The sequence below is a fragment of the Limulus polyphemus genome, unplaced genomic scaffold, assembly GCF_000517525.1.
Source record: "Limulus polyphemus unplaced genomic scaffold, Limulus_polyphemus-2.1.2 Scaffold1722, whole genome shotgun sequence".
Lineage (NCBI taxonomy): Eukaryota > Metazoa > Arthropoda > Merostomata > Xiphosura > Limulidae > Limulus > Limulus polyphemus.
In genome coordinates this window covers 26,284-42,838 of record NW_013667332.1, presented here as the reverse complement: position 1 = coordinate 42,838, position 16,555 = coordinate 26,284, and the positions used below count along the sequence as shown (strand labels likewise).

Here is a 16,555-nt window from a genome sequence, read left to right as displayed (position 1 = left end):
ATCCTGACAAGGTGAAAGCAGTGCGTGATTGGCCTGTTAACACCAGACAATGTGGGAGAGTTAAGAAGTTTCTTGGAACTCTGTACCTATTACTGGAAATTTGCGAAGAACTTTGCAACTATAGCTGCTTCACTACATGATTTGACCAAAAAAGGTCAGAAGTTTGAATGGACAGTTTCTTGCCAGCATGCTTTCAAGACATTGAAAGAAAAATTGGCCTCTGCTCCACTTTTAAAGCTTCCAGATCCCTCACTGTCGTACATACTGGATTGTGATGCTAGTAATGTTGGAATTGGAGGAGTGTTGTCTCAGTGAGTGGGTGAAAACGAACATAGATGGACAATTGAGTCAAGTATGGTAGTAAGTAAAGTACGTGAATCGTTCGTTGAGATATATAGCGTGTGTTTAAGTTAAAGTAACTGTGGAAATTAAGTATTTTGCAAAGTTGAATTGAGAAAGAATAAACTAGTTTTATTTGAGAAAGGACTTGTATCGCTGAAGTTCTTTGGAAAGAATTTCTACGGAAAATTAACAAAGGAACAGAGACGTCACAATATATATATGTACAATACATTTTTCAACACTATAGATATTATGGACATATCATAAATAATATATATGTAATTCTCTCCTTCTTTTCAAATATCCACTTAGGCCTATTCAATTACTTTAGAATTTCAGTTAACAAGCCAAACTATCATCTCTATTTCTATCGCATTAGTTTTCTCTGTGATTCATTTACAATTTTGGTGCGAGTTATCATAATCGTTTGGTATTCTTTACTTTGAAGATTCTCTGTTCCTTTTGTCGAAGTACATTCAGGCTAATTCAATTACATTAGAGCCATGCTTTGACGGAATAAAATTGTTTTTCTAATCTTCTTTTTTACTGTTAGTCTCACTCTAACATTGTAAACGTTAGGCCTATGTCAATCGTTAATCCTATCACAATCTACTATAGTTAACTTCACACCAACTTTATTCTCTTTTGCTATTTATTATCTGTGTGCTCCGTCTGCTGTACCCACGTTCTCGTGCTATTTATATATTTATCACTTTAATCGTCTGTCCGACTTCTATATTATCGACGTCAATGAATTATTAACAAAACTTCCTACAATCGTCTGTTTTTAACTCTTATTTTAACAAAAACTAAACAATAATAAAATATTCTCTCACAAAAATAAATTAATCACTAATATCTAAACCAAACAGTCTTTTATATTATGACCAATAGGATGTAGAGAAAATTATAGTGTAGGAACAAAGTATAGAACCAGTTTTAATGGTAGGCTAAACTGCTATTATTATAATTCTAGAAGTAGAAGAAATAAAATAGATGACTTTAGAGCAGTGTTTCCCAAACTATTTTCCGCTGGTGTTCCGTCCGAGGTTGATAGGTGTTCCATGAGAAAATTATAATGTTAAATTTTAATAAAACTTTTAACACTTTTTCTACGATCATAACTTATTATGAAATATTTTTCTATATATTAGAACTAGATAATATCCATTTCGCATTGAAGAATAATTATAGAAGATGCCATATCTATTCCACATAATATCTTAGTGGAAAGGTTTGGGAAACGCTGCTTTGGAGCATTGGTAAACGGAAGAGTTTGAAAATAATAAGAAACTTTACAGTAAGATAAAGAATTCAGTTGATAACAATTCCATAGTTATTAGGGTTTTGATTTCAGACATATAGATTGGAAAATTTTAAGGCTAAATCATGAGGGAGATACATTTTTGAAACTTTTCAGGATGGTTTTCATCACCATTTGGTTAGGAACCTATTAGCAATAACTATTGTAGATGTATTATTAACTTCTGGTGCAGAAATTATTGATAGGGTAGAAATTATGGAACATATGGGTGAAAGTGGTCATTACTCAATTAGGTGTGATGTTTTGTTGCATATGGATATAAGAAATAATAAGATTTTGGTTCCAGATTTTGAAAGTATGATACAAGAATTGTTTGTTGTAAATTTTTCAATGGAAGTGATTGGAAATACTGATCAAAAGTGAAAATCTTTTAAAACGAAGTTGTTAAATATTCAATATAAACAAGTTCCTTATAGGAAAAAATGTAGCTGCAAATAAAAAACCAAGTTGGCTCAAGTATGAGAGATAAAATTAAAGAAAAGCATTATAAATATATAAGTACAAATTGATTGCTATGATTGGAGATTTAGAGAATTATAAAAGATCAAGAGAATTGGTCAAAGTAGGGATTGAGAAATCGAAAATCTATATATAAAAAAGGTTCATTGAAAATGTAGAAATTAATAGCAAATATATTTTTTAATACATTAAGGGTAAGCAAAACGTTAAAATGGTAGAAGAGCCTTTAAAGATTGATACAAGAAGGCTCATTTCTGATTATTATGAAATGGCTGGATTATTAAATTCTACTTTTTCTTCAATTTTTACTAATGGAAATGTAAGCGATATTCTTCAGCTTAACAGTTAATAGATGGAACAAGATCGAACAATATGATCACATTAATTCTGAACTTATTAAAAACATTGGACAGTTTGAAGAATAACAAAGCTCCTGGACCAGATAATACTTCCCTGGGGGTTTTGAAGGAGGTTAAGGATTGGATATGTGAGCCACTTGCTACTATGAACAGTGGGCAGGTGCTAGATGATTGGAAGTTGGTTAATGTTACTCTTCTTTTCAAGAGAGTCGAATAAAAATTGTTTCTATAATTATAGGTTTATTAGTTTATATCAGTGAGTGGTGGAAAAGATTTTTAAAAGTCTGTTTTCACAAGATAAAATTCTTACTTTACTAATCTTACATTCTTTGAAGGGGCTATTGCTTATATATAGATAAAGGGACAGGTGTGGATCTGGTGTAGCTGGATTTTCAGAAACATTTGACAAGGTGTCTCATAAAAGGCTTGTTAAAAATTATTTCTGTAGGTGAGAGGATAGATTGTCTCATTGGGTGGAAAACTATATGGATGGAGAAAAGCAGAGGGTTGTTATAAATGGAGTTCAACCAAACTAGATTAGTGTTACAAGTGGATACCTCAGGACTCATTGTTAGGATCTATGCTCTTTTTGATTTACATCAATGACATAGATGAATGATTAGTCAATAAATTATTTAAATTTGCATGTTATATTAAGGCTCTTGGTGTTGATTGTTGTGAGGAGGATGCTTCTGCTTTACAAACAGATTTGTATTATTGATGAGTTGAGCGAATAAGTGGTTTTCAATTACAAAAAAGCAATTAAGGTCCATGTGGTTTCTGTCTACTTTTGGTATATATAACAAGATATCATAATTTGAATTATGAATTTAATTCTGATGGGAATAACCTAAATAGTATTATGGAAGAAAAAGATACCTGGGTCTTCTAGTCCATCAGTCTTGTAAGCCATCCAAGCAATGTGTTGTTGCTAGTAATGAGGCAAATAAGATTTTAGGTTGTATGACTTGTATCTACAAAAATATTAAGTTTAAATAGATTATAATTTTATTGGTTAGGCCACATTTGGAGTATTGTGTTCAGCTTGGTCTCCTTATCTTAGGAAAGACATTGACTTGTTGGAAGAGGTTCAGAAGAAAACTATTAGGATGATGGCTAGGATGGAAATGTTGTCATATAAAGAGAGGTTAAGATTTCTGAAGATGTTTTCTCTTGAAAAAAGAAAAGTTAGAGGTGTTTAAGATTATTAATTAAGTGAATTGACAGTATGGATGCATCGTTTTTTTCGTACTTAGTTGTGTAAATGGTGAGATTTTGCCAAGGTAGAAGTCACCTTTAGCCAAGACAGCTTTATTTTTCTAACAAGGTAATTGGCCTGTGGAATGGATTGCCTTCTGATGTGGTAGATGCAGTTAATTTAAGAGAGTTACGGAAAAGCTTGATAAATATTTGAGTGATAAAGGCTGGCTTTAAAAGATTTTAATCTTAAAATTTAGTTTAGTCAATGGGATGGTCTAGATAGATCATCGGATCCTTTGTTGTCCTTAAATCATATGTACGTGTAAAGCTCACATATTAGATCACATCTTACGATCTTACCTTTCTGAATAATTAAATGCACGCATCTTTCATCACCTAATTAATTTGTTTATTGATCCTATAACTGGACAGACGAGATATGTTACGTAAAGCAGTGTTTCCAGAATCCGTATGGAACACTTACAGATTAATTAGAATTGCCTAAACTGTTTTATTCAAGAATATTTTTAAGGAAAGTAAAAATCATTTTCAACACACTTGAAAATTAAGGAAAGAGTTGTATTAATAAAGACGTTTCATGGGGTTCGTGTCGTTTCTGTCCAGGTTCAGTATTTATAACAGGTATACTTTAAAAATAAGCTCACAGTAATTCATGTGAAATAAAAGCTGAGTCTTTGTTGTAACGCATTACGCATAGTTTTTATGTTTTAACAAAGAACTTGATTTATACTGTTCCAAATATTGCAATAACAAATTGAAAGTTCTTATAAAATAATGTTAAATAAACTTAAAGAGTATCTGAAATAATGTTGAGAGTACAAATACAATCAGAAACCCATAATTACAATACCAGCCGAGATACTGTAAATAAACTCGACTTTTACGTTTTCCAGTATGTCTACTGAAATAATATTTTCATCAAATTTAGCGTAAAAATATTGTTTGAAATCTGTACGTGAAATATTTTTGGTATTGAAAAGACAATTAAAAAATGCTGAAAACAAATGACATGAAATGTCAAAAACATATTCAAATAACCTTAGCTCTATATTTTCCACGACTACGATTTGGAAAAATACATCCCTACAATTCACACACTTATATGTCTATAAACTGCGCAAATACACGCCTAAAACCAGTAAATGTGCATCTTTTTTACATGATAAAAATATGTACAATTACATAAACGTCTTTAATTTCCACATATATATACATATCTGATATCTTTGCACAAAGAAGTCTTAATCTGCACGTATGTATGGTCTTCACCCACACATATACCTTACTGCGATATGCTCCAATTTATGTACATCAATAACGATTACGTTTGATTGACTGCGTTTCCCCGAAAGGAGACCACTTTACAGTAGTGTGTTGTTTGTCAGTCAGTCAGTAGACACTAAAATAGCATCACATAAGAGACGCTTAACGCTGCAATTTGTACTGTCGTGACGTCAGTAAAACATACGCATGCTATGAATCACGAGAATAATTATGCATTTTGTAGGCTACAACACAGCATGACATATAAACTTCAAGAACAAGAAATAAAGATATTTTTTACTCTAATTTTAGTTTTATTTACTCTTGAAACAAAACACTTTCGGGAACCCTGCGGAAATATATCTAGCATAACAGTACACGTCCCTAATCTGCAATCAATTTATATGTAAACATGATTATAATTTGCATGTATATTTGATTATGATCTGTATGTTTAAGTGTCTCTTAGTGAGCCGGGTGTGGCCAAATGATTAGCGTGCGGAGTGTGAATCTGAGGATCCAAGATTCGCGACACAATTCTATACGATTGTGTTTCACACTTTGGGTCCATGGGTTGTATAACAGCGACAGTCAAATCTGAATATTCGATTAGAGTAAAGCAAGAGTTGGCGGTTGGTGCTGTTGAGTGGTTACCTAACTTCTAATTTATCAGTTCAAAAGTATAGGCGGCTAGCAGAGATAGCCTTTTCGCGGACATGTCCTTAATCTATACTTAAATGTATCTTCAATTTTCGTATAACCAGTTTCTAAATCTCTCCATGTGCATATCGTAAAGTTGTAGATATATTGCATGTGTATAGGTGTATATACATTTTAAATATGCACTTACGCATTTACGTGTTATATTTCATAAGTCCGTAAAGAAACGTGCCTGTAAACTGCATGTTTTAAATGTATACTTATACATGTAATAAATCAACATTTATACAGGACTGTGACTTGCGAGTACACTAATCTGTGAATAGTACAAATTCAGTCTCATTATTTAGTTCCAAGTTTTTCATAAAAAAAAGAATATATTTGTGTAGCTATTAGGATAAGAATGAGCAAATGTCAGAAAGATATTTTTTCATAATGTCGTTCGAGAACATCAGTTGGAAAAAAACAGATTTAGCAAATATTGCTTGAGACTTCAAATCTTCATCCACCTGCTTATCCTCTCACCTTGGTCGTTTTTTAAAGTTACAAGAATAAATTTACTGTTCAAACTTCTTTTAATGAAAATGTAAACACTTTAGACTGATTTATAGCCGGAAATATGATTATTTAAGCCTCTAGAATTTTAAAAACATTTCACGATCTTTATTTTGGGGTATCAGCTAATTTTAAGTAGTCTACAACATTTACTTGTAGTAACATGTGAAATAACTTAAATACAAACTTGAAAATTAGTACGAAGTCAGATAATTTAAACTCTAGCTTATAAAGAGAAAAATTTAAGTAAATTCTGTAAGACGCTTAGACTTGGTTAAATTATTTGATTAAAATATTTTACTTTAGATAATTATTCTGCAAAATCTTACATAGTGTAATACATTACGGTAGCTATAATGAGAGCAAACAATTTGCTTCAAGGTTCAGAAGATTAAGCATATCACAGAATACTAGACATAGACGTAGTGAGAGGTTAAATAAGGTTGAAAGAGTTAGAAGATAAAAATACTTACATTCTTTAGGTGTAGTAAGACGTTGTTCAATGCTTGTCTTTTCTGGTTCTAACGAGCAAAGGGATTTTTTTTACTCTTTCAAACATATAACATTCTATATATTCATTCTAAGAATGTCATATTAGCATAACCTTTGCAAAAACACCATATTAGTAAAAATTTTTGAACATATTATTATAACAAAATTCTTGTAAACATCGCAAAATATACATAATTCTCATATTCATGCAGTAATAAAAACTTCATAAGTATGTTACGTTAAAGCTGGCTTATTAATATAATGATTAAGTGTATTCTCATCAATATAAATTTTATCCTAATTCTTCAAACGCATATAGTATCATAAACGTTATTTTTATTATTATTCAAAACTACATAGACGTCATAATTAACATACCTTGCCACACACACACACACATATATATATATAAATACATGCACACTAAATTGAAATTCTATGATATGCGTCCCAGGTGGATTAATGGTAAGTTTACTAACTTACAACGCTAAAATCAGGAGTTTGATTCTCCGCGGTCAACAGAGTGCATCTAGCCTTTTGTGTAGCTTCGAGCTAAAGAGAACAACAAATGTGATATGTAATGTAAACATTACGTGTTTATTAATACTTATTAGCTATCTGTGGTTCAAATCGAACATCTGATTGAAGTTAATATACAGCACTACCATTTTCTAACTTTCTACTGGAAGTGTAAATCGAAATTGTCTCTTTATAACCACTTGAATGTTTTGAACTGGCGGTCAGTAAACCTCCAAAATGATCTATATCGTAAAGTGATAAAAACAATAGCATAAGCTTCAGGTAACTTTGTTTATATACAATCACTTGCAGAAAATGTGTCCTCTGACAAAAAATGGAAATTTGAAAATAACTTCACAAACTTGCGATGGCAAACTGTTGAGACCCAATGTGGTAAATTAACCCTGTGAAACCTGTAACATTATCGTTGTCGGCGATAGGAATTTTAATATTTGAAATGAATGTATTTAATTATTAGCAGCTTAAAAATAATTTTTATTTAATGAGTTTGATAATCATAAGAATACTGTGATCTTGTAAATGTCTAAGTGTAATTCAGCTTCGAAGAATGTAATTTTTACATTATATATTATTTTACTTACCCATAGATGGCGTCTCACTGTTCAAATTATATAGAGAGACATCTTCGAATATGAAAGATGCTTTGAACCCTTGTCCAGGAAAATGACCTCGACTCTGAAACAGTACATGAAGGTTAGGTCCAGTAGATACCATGTCTACAAGAGTGTTTTTATTACACAGCTGACCAATTACTGGACTATGAGCGTCGTCACCATCTCTCACTTCAATTTTATCTGGATTGTTTAGGCAACTGGAACATAAAATAATTATGCTTTGTTATTATTGCATAATTATATTATAATCAATTATCCATCTCGCTACACTAAGCACGTGTTATTTTATTATTGTCATCCTATTTATTTTTCAAAAACAGCACATGCAGTTTACGTGTTACTAGTCATTTACATATATTTAAAAGCGTGAAAAGTTTCTAAAATAGGGAGCACCGCGAAACCAAAGGTTGATAACACGTTGGCCGATCTTTCATTCATCATAGAAAACACTCTACTTACTAACATTCACGTATAGTATAATGTGTAAAAGCTCCCTTCTGTAATCTATATATATTTAAAGTAGAGATCTTGTGTCTTGACATCACAACTTATTGAGAGGAACTGGCTGAACCAGAAATGTGGTAAACGCATTCAAGTGGGCCCCTCTTTCCACTCTAAGATCAGGTTTAAAATGGACAAGCAATCATATGAATGTTCGAATTTGGCAGCCATTTCAATTTTTACTACATGAAGCCAACACTAAACAAACGTGATGTTTAACATTGGGTGTAGTATAAGCACTCATGACGATCGCCTGTATTCAGTGAGCGTGCATGGCGAATGACAAATACGCATGCGAATCAAACAAAATAATTGCTGTGCGAGGATGGATGCATTTACTAGTGTAATACAATACACTTTTTCTCAATATCCATAATTTCTAAAACTTGTCTTATGAAATTGATTATAGCACTCACGTCTCAATATTCATTATATATAATACATAACATTAATATTCACCATTACCATTTAAATATTGATAGTTCCTCTTAGAAAACGGATATGACGCATATCCTTATATCATGTACAAAAAATATACTCATACCAAAGGTTTTCCTCAGAGGCGTCGCTTGAGGCTTAAAAGATTCGGGGCTCGAGCCCATAAGCGCGGGTATTTTTGGCGTTTAGTACGATATCGTTCATGGTTTTCTATTCTGATTTTTGAAAACACCAAATGGTTATTTGAAGCACTGTCAAATGGAATCGAGGCACAGGCCCGAATGCTAGTGCCTAACGATGTCTCTGGTTTTCCTATTAGAAAGTTTCCAAAAATGATCGCCTTTTCTATAAACTTCAATATAGTACCTTTTATTAGGCATTGAAACTGTCAAAAAAAAAAATATTTCTTATGGTACAAATGCAAGTACTTTATTTACCTCAACTCACTCTTTTGGAGTTTTACTTGTTCAAATATCAATCTCACCCTCTCGTTTTTATTCCCCACAAAACGATAAGCGCAGTCAACACCTCTGGGATATGCGCTAGGATACTGAGGTGAAAAGAACCGTCCTGAATTTTCATTGGTGGATTCGCTGTAAAATGTGTAATTGCAATTGGTCCCTGGTGTCAGTTTACCATTGATTTCAAATAGGGCTGGAAAAAAAAGTTAAACATCTTCTAAATCACTAACTATGAAATGTGAAATTATATTAAAAATGTCCTAGATTAAAAGTAATTTAAAATTCGTAAAGAAACCAACGTAATATCAACAAAAAAACAATAAAAAATACTCAACGTCATTTTTTCACGAAAACTTTCCTATGCTTGAGAGAGAGGCCAATGCTAGAAAACAGAGTGATTAATATCAACGTTATAATATATTATGATAGATTAATAGAAAATAAATGTACTCTTGTCATTTGTTTAATATCAGAAATATATCTGATTTTGTATTCGAAATATATGGTTCTGACGGTTTAGCGTCAAAAAATTATTTGTTTTTTTTTATTGTTAGGTAATATCAGGGAATTACAAAATTATGTTTGGTTAATACGAGTGGAATAGTTGTTTTCGATTAGATGGCGCTATGGAAGTATTTTTTATTACTGTTTAGTACCAGAAAAATACCAGCTTTTGATGAATTAAAACCAAAGAAGAACGTTTCACTATGATTAACAAGTAGCATATGAATAGATTTATTTAATATTAGAGACGTGTTAATCAGTATTATCCATCAACATTACGGAACTACTTACTGGTCCTCCAATGGGACAGTGGTAAGTTTACGAACTTACAACGTGGCTATAAAACAAACAAACAAAAACAACTTACCGAATACTGAACATTTTCATTTAATTTACTGAATTTAAAAAATCTTATCTGGACAAAATGTAACATAACTTGGCAATTACTAAATAAAGAGTTTGTAACTCCTTACTATCTTTGTTGAATAATTAGCATATTATATACTTGTAAATTTCAATATACCTAATCAATTAAAAGTGTCATAAATACGGTTATTTGCTTTCCATAAATTAAAATATCGCTTTTATTATTTTGGTGAGTCTTAGCATTCTCACTGAATGCAGCTTACTACTGTCCATGTATGAAAAGGTTTCCCTGAATTTATCATTTATTTGGTTCACCAATCTAACAGATCTCTTAAAATGATTACTCATTTTTGTCAATGAAATGTAAAAGTTCTCCTCCAAAGATCATTTACGAGTGGCGATAAATCTAAACAACTATGTTAAGGATCCTAAAAACCACGCTGAAACTATTACTTACTTTTGTTAATGAATCTAAAGGTCCCTCTAAAGCCTGTATTATTTCCACTTCTCCAATCAGTGTGAAATTCAAAAATCAAGGCACTTCCAGCTGAATAATGAGTTTGTTGTATGTCAGACAACTTCCCACAGAGGACGCTATTGTGCATCGATCTCTCGTTTACTTCGGGTTCTTTTAAGTGTAGATATAATTTTACATAATCCCCATATATGCAGCTATATGTATAAAAATAATCGCTGATTAAAAACAAGATTTATTCTTGGCAAATATCACTGTTTATGATTTAGTTATCCATTCTTGAAATAGCTTGTACATTATCCCGTGGAGAAAAACAAGAAGTATGTCATGTTTGCAACAAAATTAATCTTCCTTTCATTTTACAGTTTTGACGGTTTTATGCGGACGTGCACAAAGCTAATCATAAGAATGTACATAAATACACTTATTTATATCAAAGTATCATTGTTATCATCAGTGTTCTAAGTTGATTTAACAACACACGGAAACAGTTGCTCGTGCTTTATTTGATAACCTTATACCACCTTTAAGTTATAAATATATATATATTAGTTAATGTTAACTATTTGATTGTCATTATCTTTAGACATGTCGTTCTCATTTATACCACAAGAAGCCATGTCTTTTCAATACTCAAGAAAAGGTAAATCTTTCTTTATAGATGATACAAAACCGCATGTTGGCGAATAAATAAAATTTAGATAAAACTATTTTCATGGGCGAGAAGTGTCTTTTAACCTTATAAATAAATGAATTAAAATATGTTTTAGGTTATAGAAAGCTACGTGTTGCTAGGTAAATGAATATAGTTCAGGAAGACAATTTCAGAATATGATAAAGTATTGAGTACCACGTATATTTTTACATGTAAATACACAATAAAACAACTGTTCATAAACGGTAAAAACCTTGTTCACCACAAATAACATTGCAAAAAATTACATTAAGTTTTAATTTTTTTGTTACAACATTTGTGTTTGTAGCAATAAGCTACATAAAAATTTAAAATGCTTTGAAAGGATACTAATGGGAACATAAATATATTGATAACGGTATATTAGCAACGTAATAACAAGAAAATACTGCAGAAAACTTTGCACACAGTGAAAATACACGTTGTTCCGATCTTTACTGGTGCAGATACAATTGTTGTGAAATATCCCCTACAATGAATGTAAATGTTGAAAATAATTTAAGTTATAATGGGGGAAGGATTAGATTGGAATACTTTAAACCTCCATCAATAAGCATACATATTGACGACCTATTATTCCATTGATCAACATCAATGCAGTTACTGATGTAGCTAGAGAATATCATAAGTATGTTCCGCCCAATAAAACATAGCCAACCTCTACCAGCTGTATGATGCTTCATTTAAATATATATATTTACAAACTAACAATAACAATATTTCTTTGCTCAGGGTTTGCAAGTAATAGTACTTGGTTTCTCCACATTGATATTTAAAATGTTCAAAATGCAGTGACTAACATTGTTCAATTTGTTCTATGAATTATTAATATAAAACAAAAGTAGGTGCATCACTTCTATCTCAGTGTCGTCTAAGATTTATGTTTTTCGTATATAACTTGAATGAATTGCAATTCAGTTCTTTACAGGTGCATGTTTTTATACCCTGGTGTAAAAAACAGGTTTTCTACAAAACCTTGCCTTTGTAAAAAAAAAATATCATTGTACCATATCTGGCATTTTTAGACTGATAAAAGACTAACTACTGTAGTGTAGACTGTAGAGGACAAGTTACTACTCATTAAACATTATTTTTTTGTTCCACTACATAAAGATAATCAATGCGCAGCAGGTCTCGTTGTAATTGATATACCCACCACAAGAGTGAACTTCACGTCCAGCTTGACGCCATTGAAATGCTTCTTACCGAAAGGGGTAAAAATAAAATAATTCGAAACAGCTATAGTTGTACGCCATGAATAAATTTCTCAGTAAAACCGGTGTCATTTATAAGTATAATCTTGTAGAAACAATTCCAACCTAATAATCTATGTTAGATATTTTCAAACTGAAGTATTAAGTTAATATTTCATAAACACATACATTCTATTCACTTACAGCCTATGGATATGTATATGCAAGAAGAAACAAAAAATGATAATTCATTATTGATAGGAAAATAAATTACACACACGTAACACCAGTAATTATAAAAATTTAAGAAATGACTAAAAACCAAGAAAACATATTTTTGGAATATATTTAGTTGACGTTGATATTCTCAAGAAAATATGTGAAAATGGCAAATAATTATCAGGATGAAGAACTTTCTATGATATGGACAATAATCGCAAAGTATTAATTTTGTTCATCCCATAAAAATATAATATTAATAAAAAAAAGTATTTAATTTCTAAAAAACACTGCATTTGTCCAGTTGATCTTACGGTACGGCAGAAACACATATACGATAATTAACAATTTGCAATAATAATCTTGCCATATTTTAACATTCATACAGTCAAATAGCATCTTATATATATATTAGTTTGGAGAATATGAAAGATACTTACTCTATACTTGATCTATCGAGGTCAAATTCATCAAACACAACCTCTATTATAGAATCTGTGCTAGACGTAAAAGTGTATAGCATACAGTTTATGTTACTGGCGTAATATTTAGGCCAATCGGGTGACATGAAAATGCCATATTTCTTTTCGTACGTACTGTCGTAATTGATGCACTGACAGTCTGAAACCGAAAACAGATTTTAAGTTAAATATATAAAAATTTAACACGTTGTAAAATATATTTATGTGTATACGAGGTCTATTATTCAAAAAAAATAATTCAAAAATGTGTCGTTTGAGTCAGAAAAGAAACCCACTTACACAAGCGTTTTCAAAAAGTTTTTTTTTCCATCGGGTATTTTAGAAATTTGATGCTAACCATTTTCTGCTGATCCTGACTGATTTTGAAAATCATGAGCATCATATGAATCCCAATTAGTTCCTGATGGTACCGCTAGGTTAACTTGTTGCCGTATTTATAATACTTATAGGAATAATTATCTGATATATAAAGTTTAAAAAAAAACAACAGAGTATTAAATACGTTCTTTAATAGTTTCGAATTCAACTAATCAATAAATATGTCTAAAACCTAATATTGCAGTAGGACTTTTGTATGAAGTACAAAAATAATTGAACTAATTTTTCAAAATTTACTTTATGAATTCCGTTTGTTTTGTATTTTCTTACTTGCGGAAGCAAACTTGAATCTGTTAATTCTACGTGATTATAAAATCATATTGTATGACTCATGGTAGTAAGTTAACCTTGTTAAATATACATAACAATAATACTATATTTGTAAGCTTTTTTTATGAGTGCTCTGATTATACAGTGGAGTCAACGAAACACCGATAAATATATTAATGTTATTTTGTAGATGTTTAGAAAAAGATTGATAGAGAGAGACTTATTGATTCACTTACAAATAGATACATTGATTCATATCCTTACCGGCTGTAGCTGATTTGGCAGATCGCACATGAATATGCACTATTTGGGTTAGAGTTGAGATGAGGAAGATTAATCTGGTCATGTCCTAAAGAAACAGAAACATTGGTCAGCTTTGAACTGAGACACCAATTAAGATTCATCATCATGTTCGAAAAAAAAGTCTCAAGCTTTAATCTTCTTAACTTATTCTCAACACTAATGAAAAATTAATAACCAGACTTTTGAATGTGTAGAAATTGTTTATTTGTTTGCTGTTATATAAAACTACACAATGGGCTATCTGTACTCTGTCCAGAAACCCAGTTTTTAGCGTTATAAAGTCTAAGACTTACCTTTGAACCACAGGTGGGAAAATCTATAGAAACATAACAGCATATTGAAACTTGAAATGTATTTTAAAACTAACATTCTACACACTCAATACGCTTAATTGTTATTGACTTGCTTGTCTGTTTTTATGTAGCATATTTGATTATTAAGATATGAAATTTTCGACAATACAGTTCATAGAAGCAATATTTTGTTTGAAATTTAATCAGCGCTCAGTATATTGAAATGAAGAATGGTGAGTTAAAAAACTAATATTTTATGCGATCAGTATTTCCGGTGAATCTTTTATTGTTCTTGACTTGCTTATTTGTTGTATGACGTAAACATTTCTCTCTATCTTTCTAAAAACAAAGTAAACTACAAAAGAATATAAATAGAATTTTCATTGTGACAAAGCAGAAACGCTCCTTTAAAACAATATAGTATAATGTCAAGAGACCATTCAGTTTATGCATTTGATCATTCGATTTGAAATGCACATGATAAATCATGCAGACGTCGCTCATAAATGTTGCATGCTTAAAATCAGACTGTTAATTAGGTCCTGACGCATCGCGACCACCGCTTTCAAAGAACTGTTTCCAGAGTATTTTTAGCCACAGAAATAGTTAATCGCTGTGTATCTCCGACGTAATTTTACATAAGCCTAGAAAGGAGTAACGTTTATTAAGCGATATATGGTAAGTCAAAATTTCACACAATCGTTTAAAGGTAACCGTATGTTATAATATACATATAAATAACGGTCTAATTGTTGATAAATGAGTAATTTTTGTTTTATTTTCACAAACATGTTCTGTTATTTAAAACATTTTGTTTTAATTCATATTAGACACACTCTGTACAGAGGGTTGAGTATGTTTTATTAAAACGATTTTGAATATGCAAGTCAACAGTCCTCCGATGGTTAAGTAGACTTACAACGCTAAAATCTAGAGTTTGATTTCTCGCTGTGGACAGAGCGCAGAAAGCATATTGTGTAGCTTGGCGCTAAAGTCCTCCGATGGTTAAGCAGACTTACAACGCTAAAATCTAGAGTTTGATTTCTCACTGTGGACAGAGCGCAGAAAGCATATTGTGTAGCTTGGCGCTAAAGTCTTCCGATGGTTAAGCAGACTTACAACGCTAAAATCTAGAGTTTGATTTCTCGCTGTGGACAGAGCGCAGAAAGCATATTGTGTAGCTTGGCGCTAAAAGATTAACAAACAGAGGCAAGTCACGCGACAATTACAGCCGATATAATGTCCCAGTGTAACGGCATTTAACAAGATTACATTTTGACATTGTTTGATATTTTGTAGATATTGTGATACCACTGAACAATAACTACTTTTGAGAAGAGTATGTTACAGCGTCTACGGACGCAAAGTAGTTCATTACAATCAGATCATAAAGGTATGGCCATGTCGAGGCTTTAAAATATTTAAGACGGCCATATCGCTTAATGATGCCGGAAGACAAAGGAATATAAGTCAATTGGAACCCCAGGACAATCCAAAAAGAGACTTGAAACAAGTGATACAACAGTTGTGGTAAGCAAAGTGCATATTGTACAAGGTAGGAATTAAAGAGCACAAAAATTCGTGGTAAATGCCTTCCACGTGCCCTAAGCAATAGTATGCAACATACTCAAGAAGTTTCTATGTAGAAAAGCGACATATGTACACAAGTTGATTTTAAGACATACCTCTTTAATTGTTGCATACCTCAAGCAGCTGGAAAATGAAAAGACGGGTATTCATACAAAGACATACCAGTCAAGTTTTTCCTATGGATTTTTTTTCTGCGATTACACTTTTTAAAAAGACGCTGAAAAGCCGTCATCCTCGTACACTAGATGTATTATGGAAATAAAGCAGGGAGTAATTGTGTGCTTTTGACATGACCGCCTTACAACAGAGTCTTTTGCCATGGAAATGATGTTGCAGAGCTATTCTCAAAATGCAAGGTCATCAGATATAGCATAACCGGACATGAATTGTAAGGACGTGATGAGGCTCCAAAAATGTTTACTATAGTATTGTTGCGTGAGCGAGGTCATGTGACTAATGTCACGCCACTTCTCTCGAACCTTCGGGAATAGTCGGGAGATTACTAGATATAGGGTAATCTGGTATATATATAAGAGGGTGACAACGTGACAAAGAATGT

The 16,555-nt window shown here is 31.7% G+C and overlaps 1 protein-coding gene across 3 annotated transcripts in view; it reads right to left on the bottom strand.

Annotated features, from left to right (window-relative positions):
• LOC106464700 (suppressor of lurcher protein 1-like) overlaps positions 1–16,555 on the bottom strand; it is a 152,388-nt gene that overhangs the window by 121,987 nt on the left and 13,846 nt on the right. For all 3 annotated transcript variants that reach the window (XM_022392466.1, XM_022392465.1, XM_022392467.1), the window contains 6 exons: positions 14,075–14,159; positions 13,121–13,301; positions 10,557–10,771; positions 9,206–9,422; positions 7,797–8,026; positions 6,657–6,704 (listed from right to left, as the gene is read on the bottom strand). In XM_022392466.1, coding sequence (XP_022248174.1) covers positions 6,657–6,704; positions 7,797–8,026; positions 9,206–9,422; positions 10,557–10,771; positions 13,121–13,301; positions 14,075–14,156 — 973 coding nt within the window. In that variant the 5' untranslated portion in view covers positions 14,157–14,159. The remainder of the gene's footprint in view (positions 1–6,656; positions 6,705–7,796; positions 8,027–9,205; positions 9,423–10,556; positions 10,772–13,120; positions 13,302–14,074; positions 14,160–16,555) is intronic.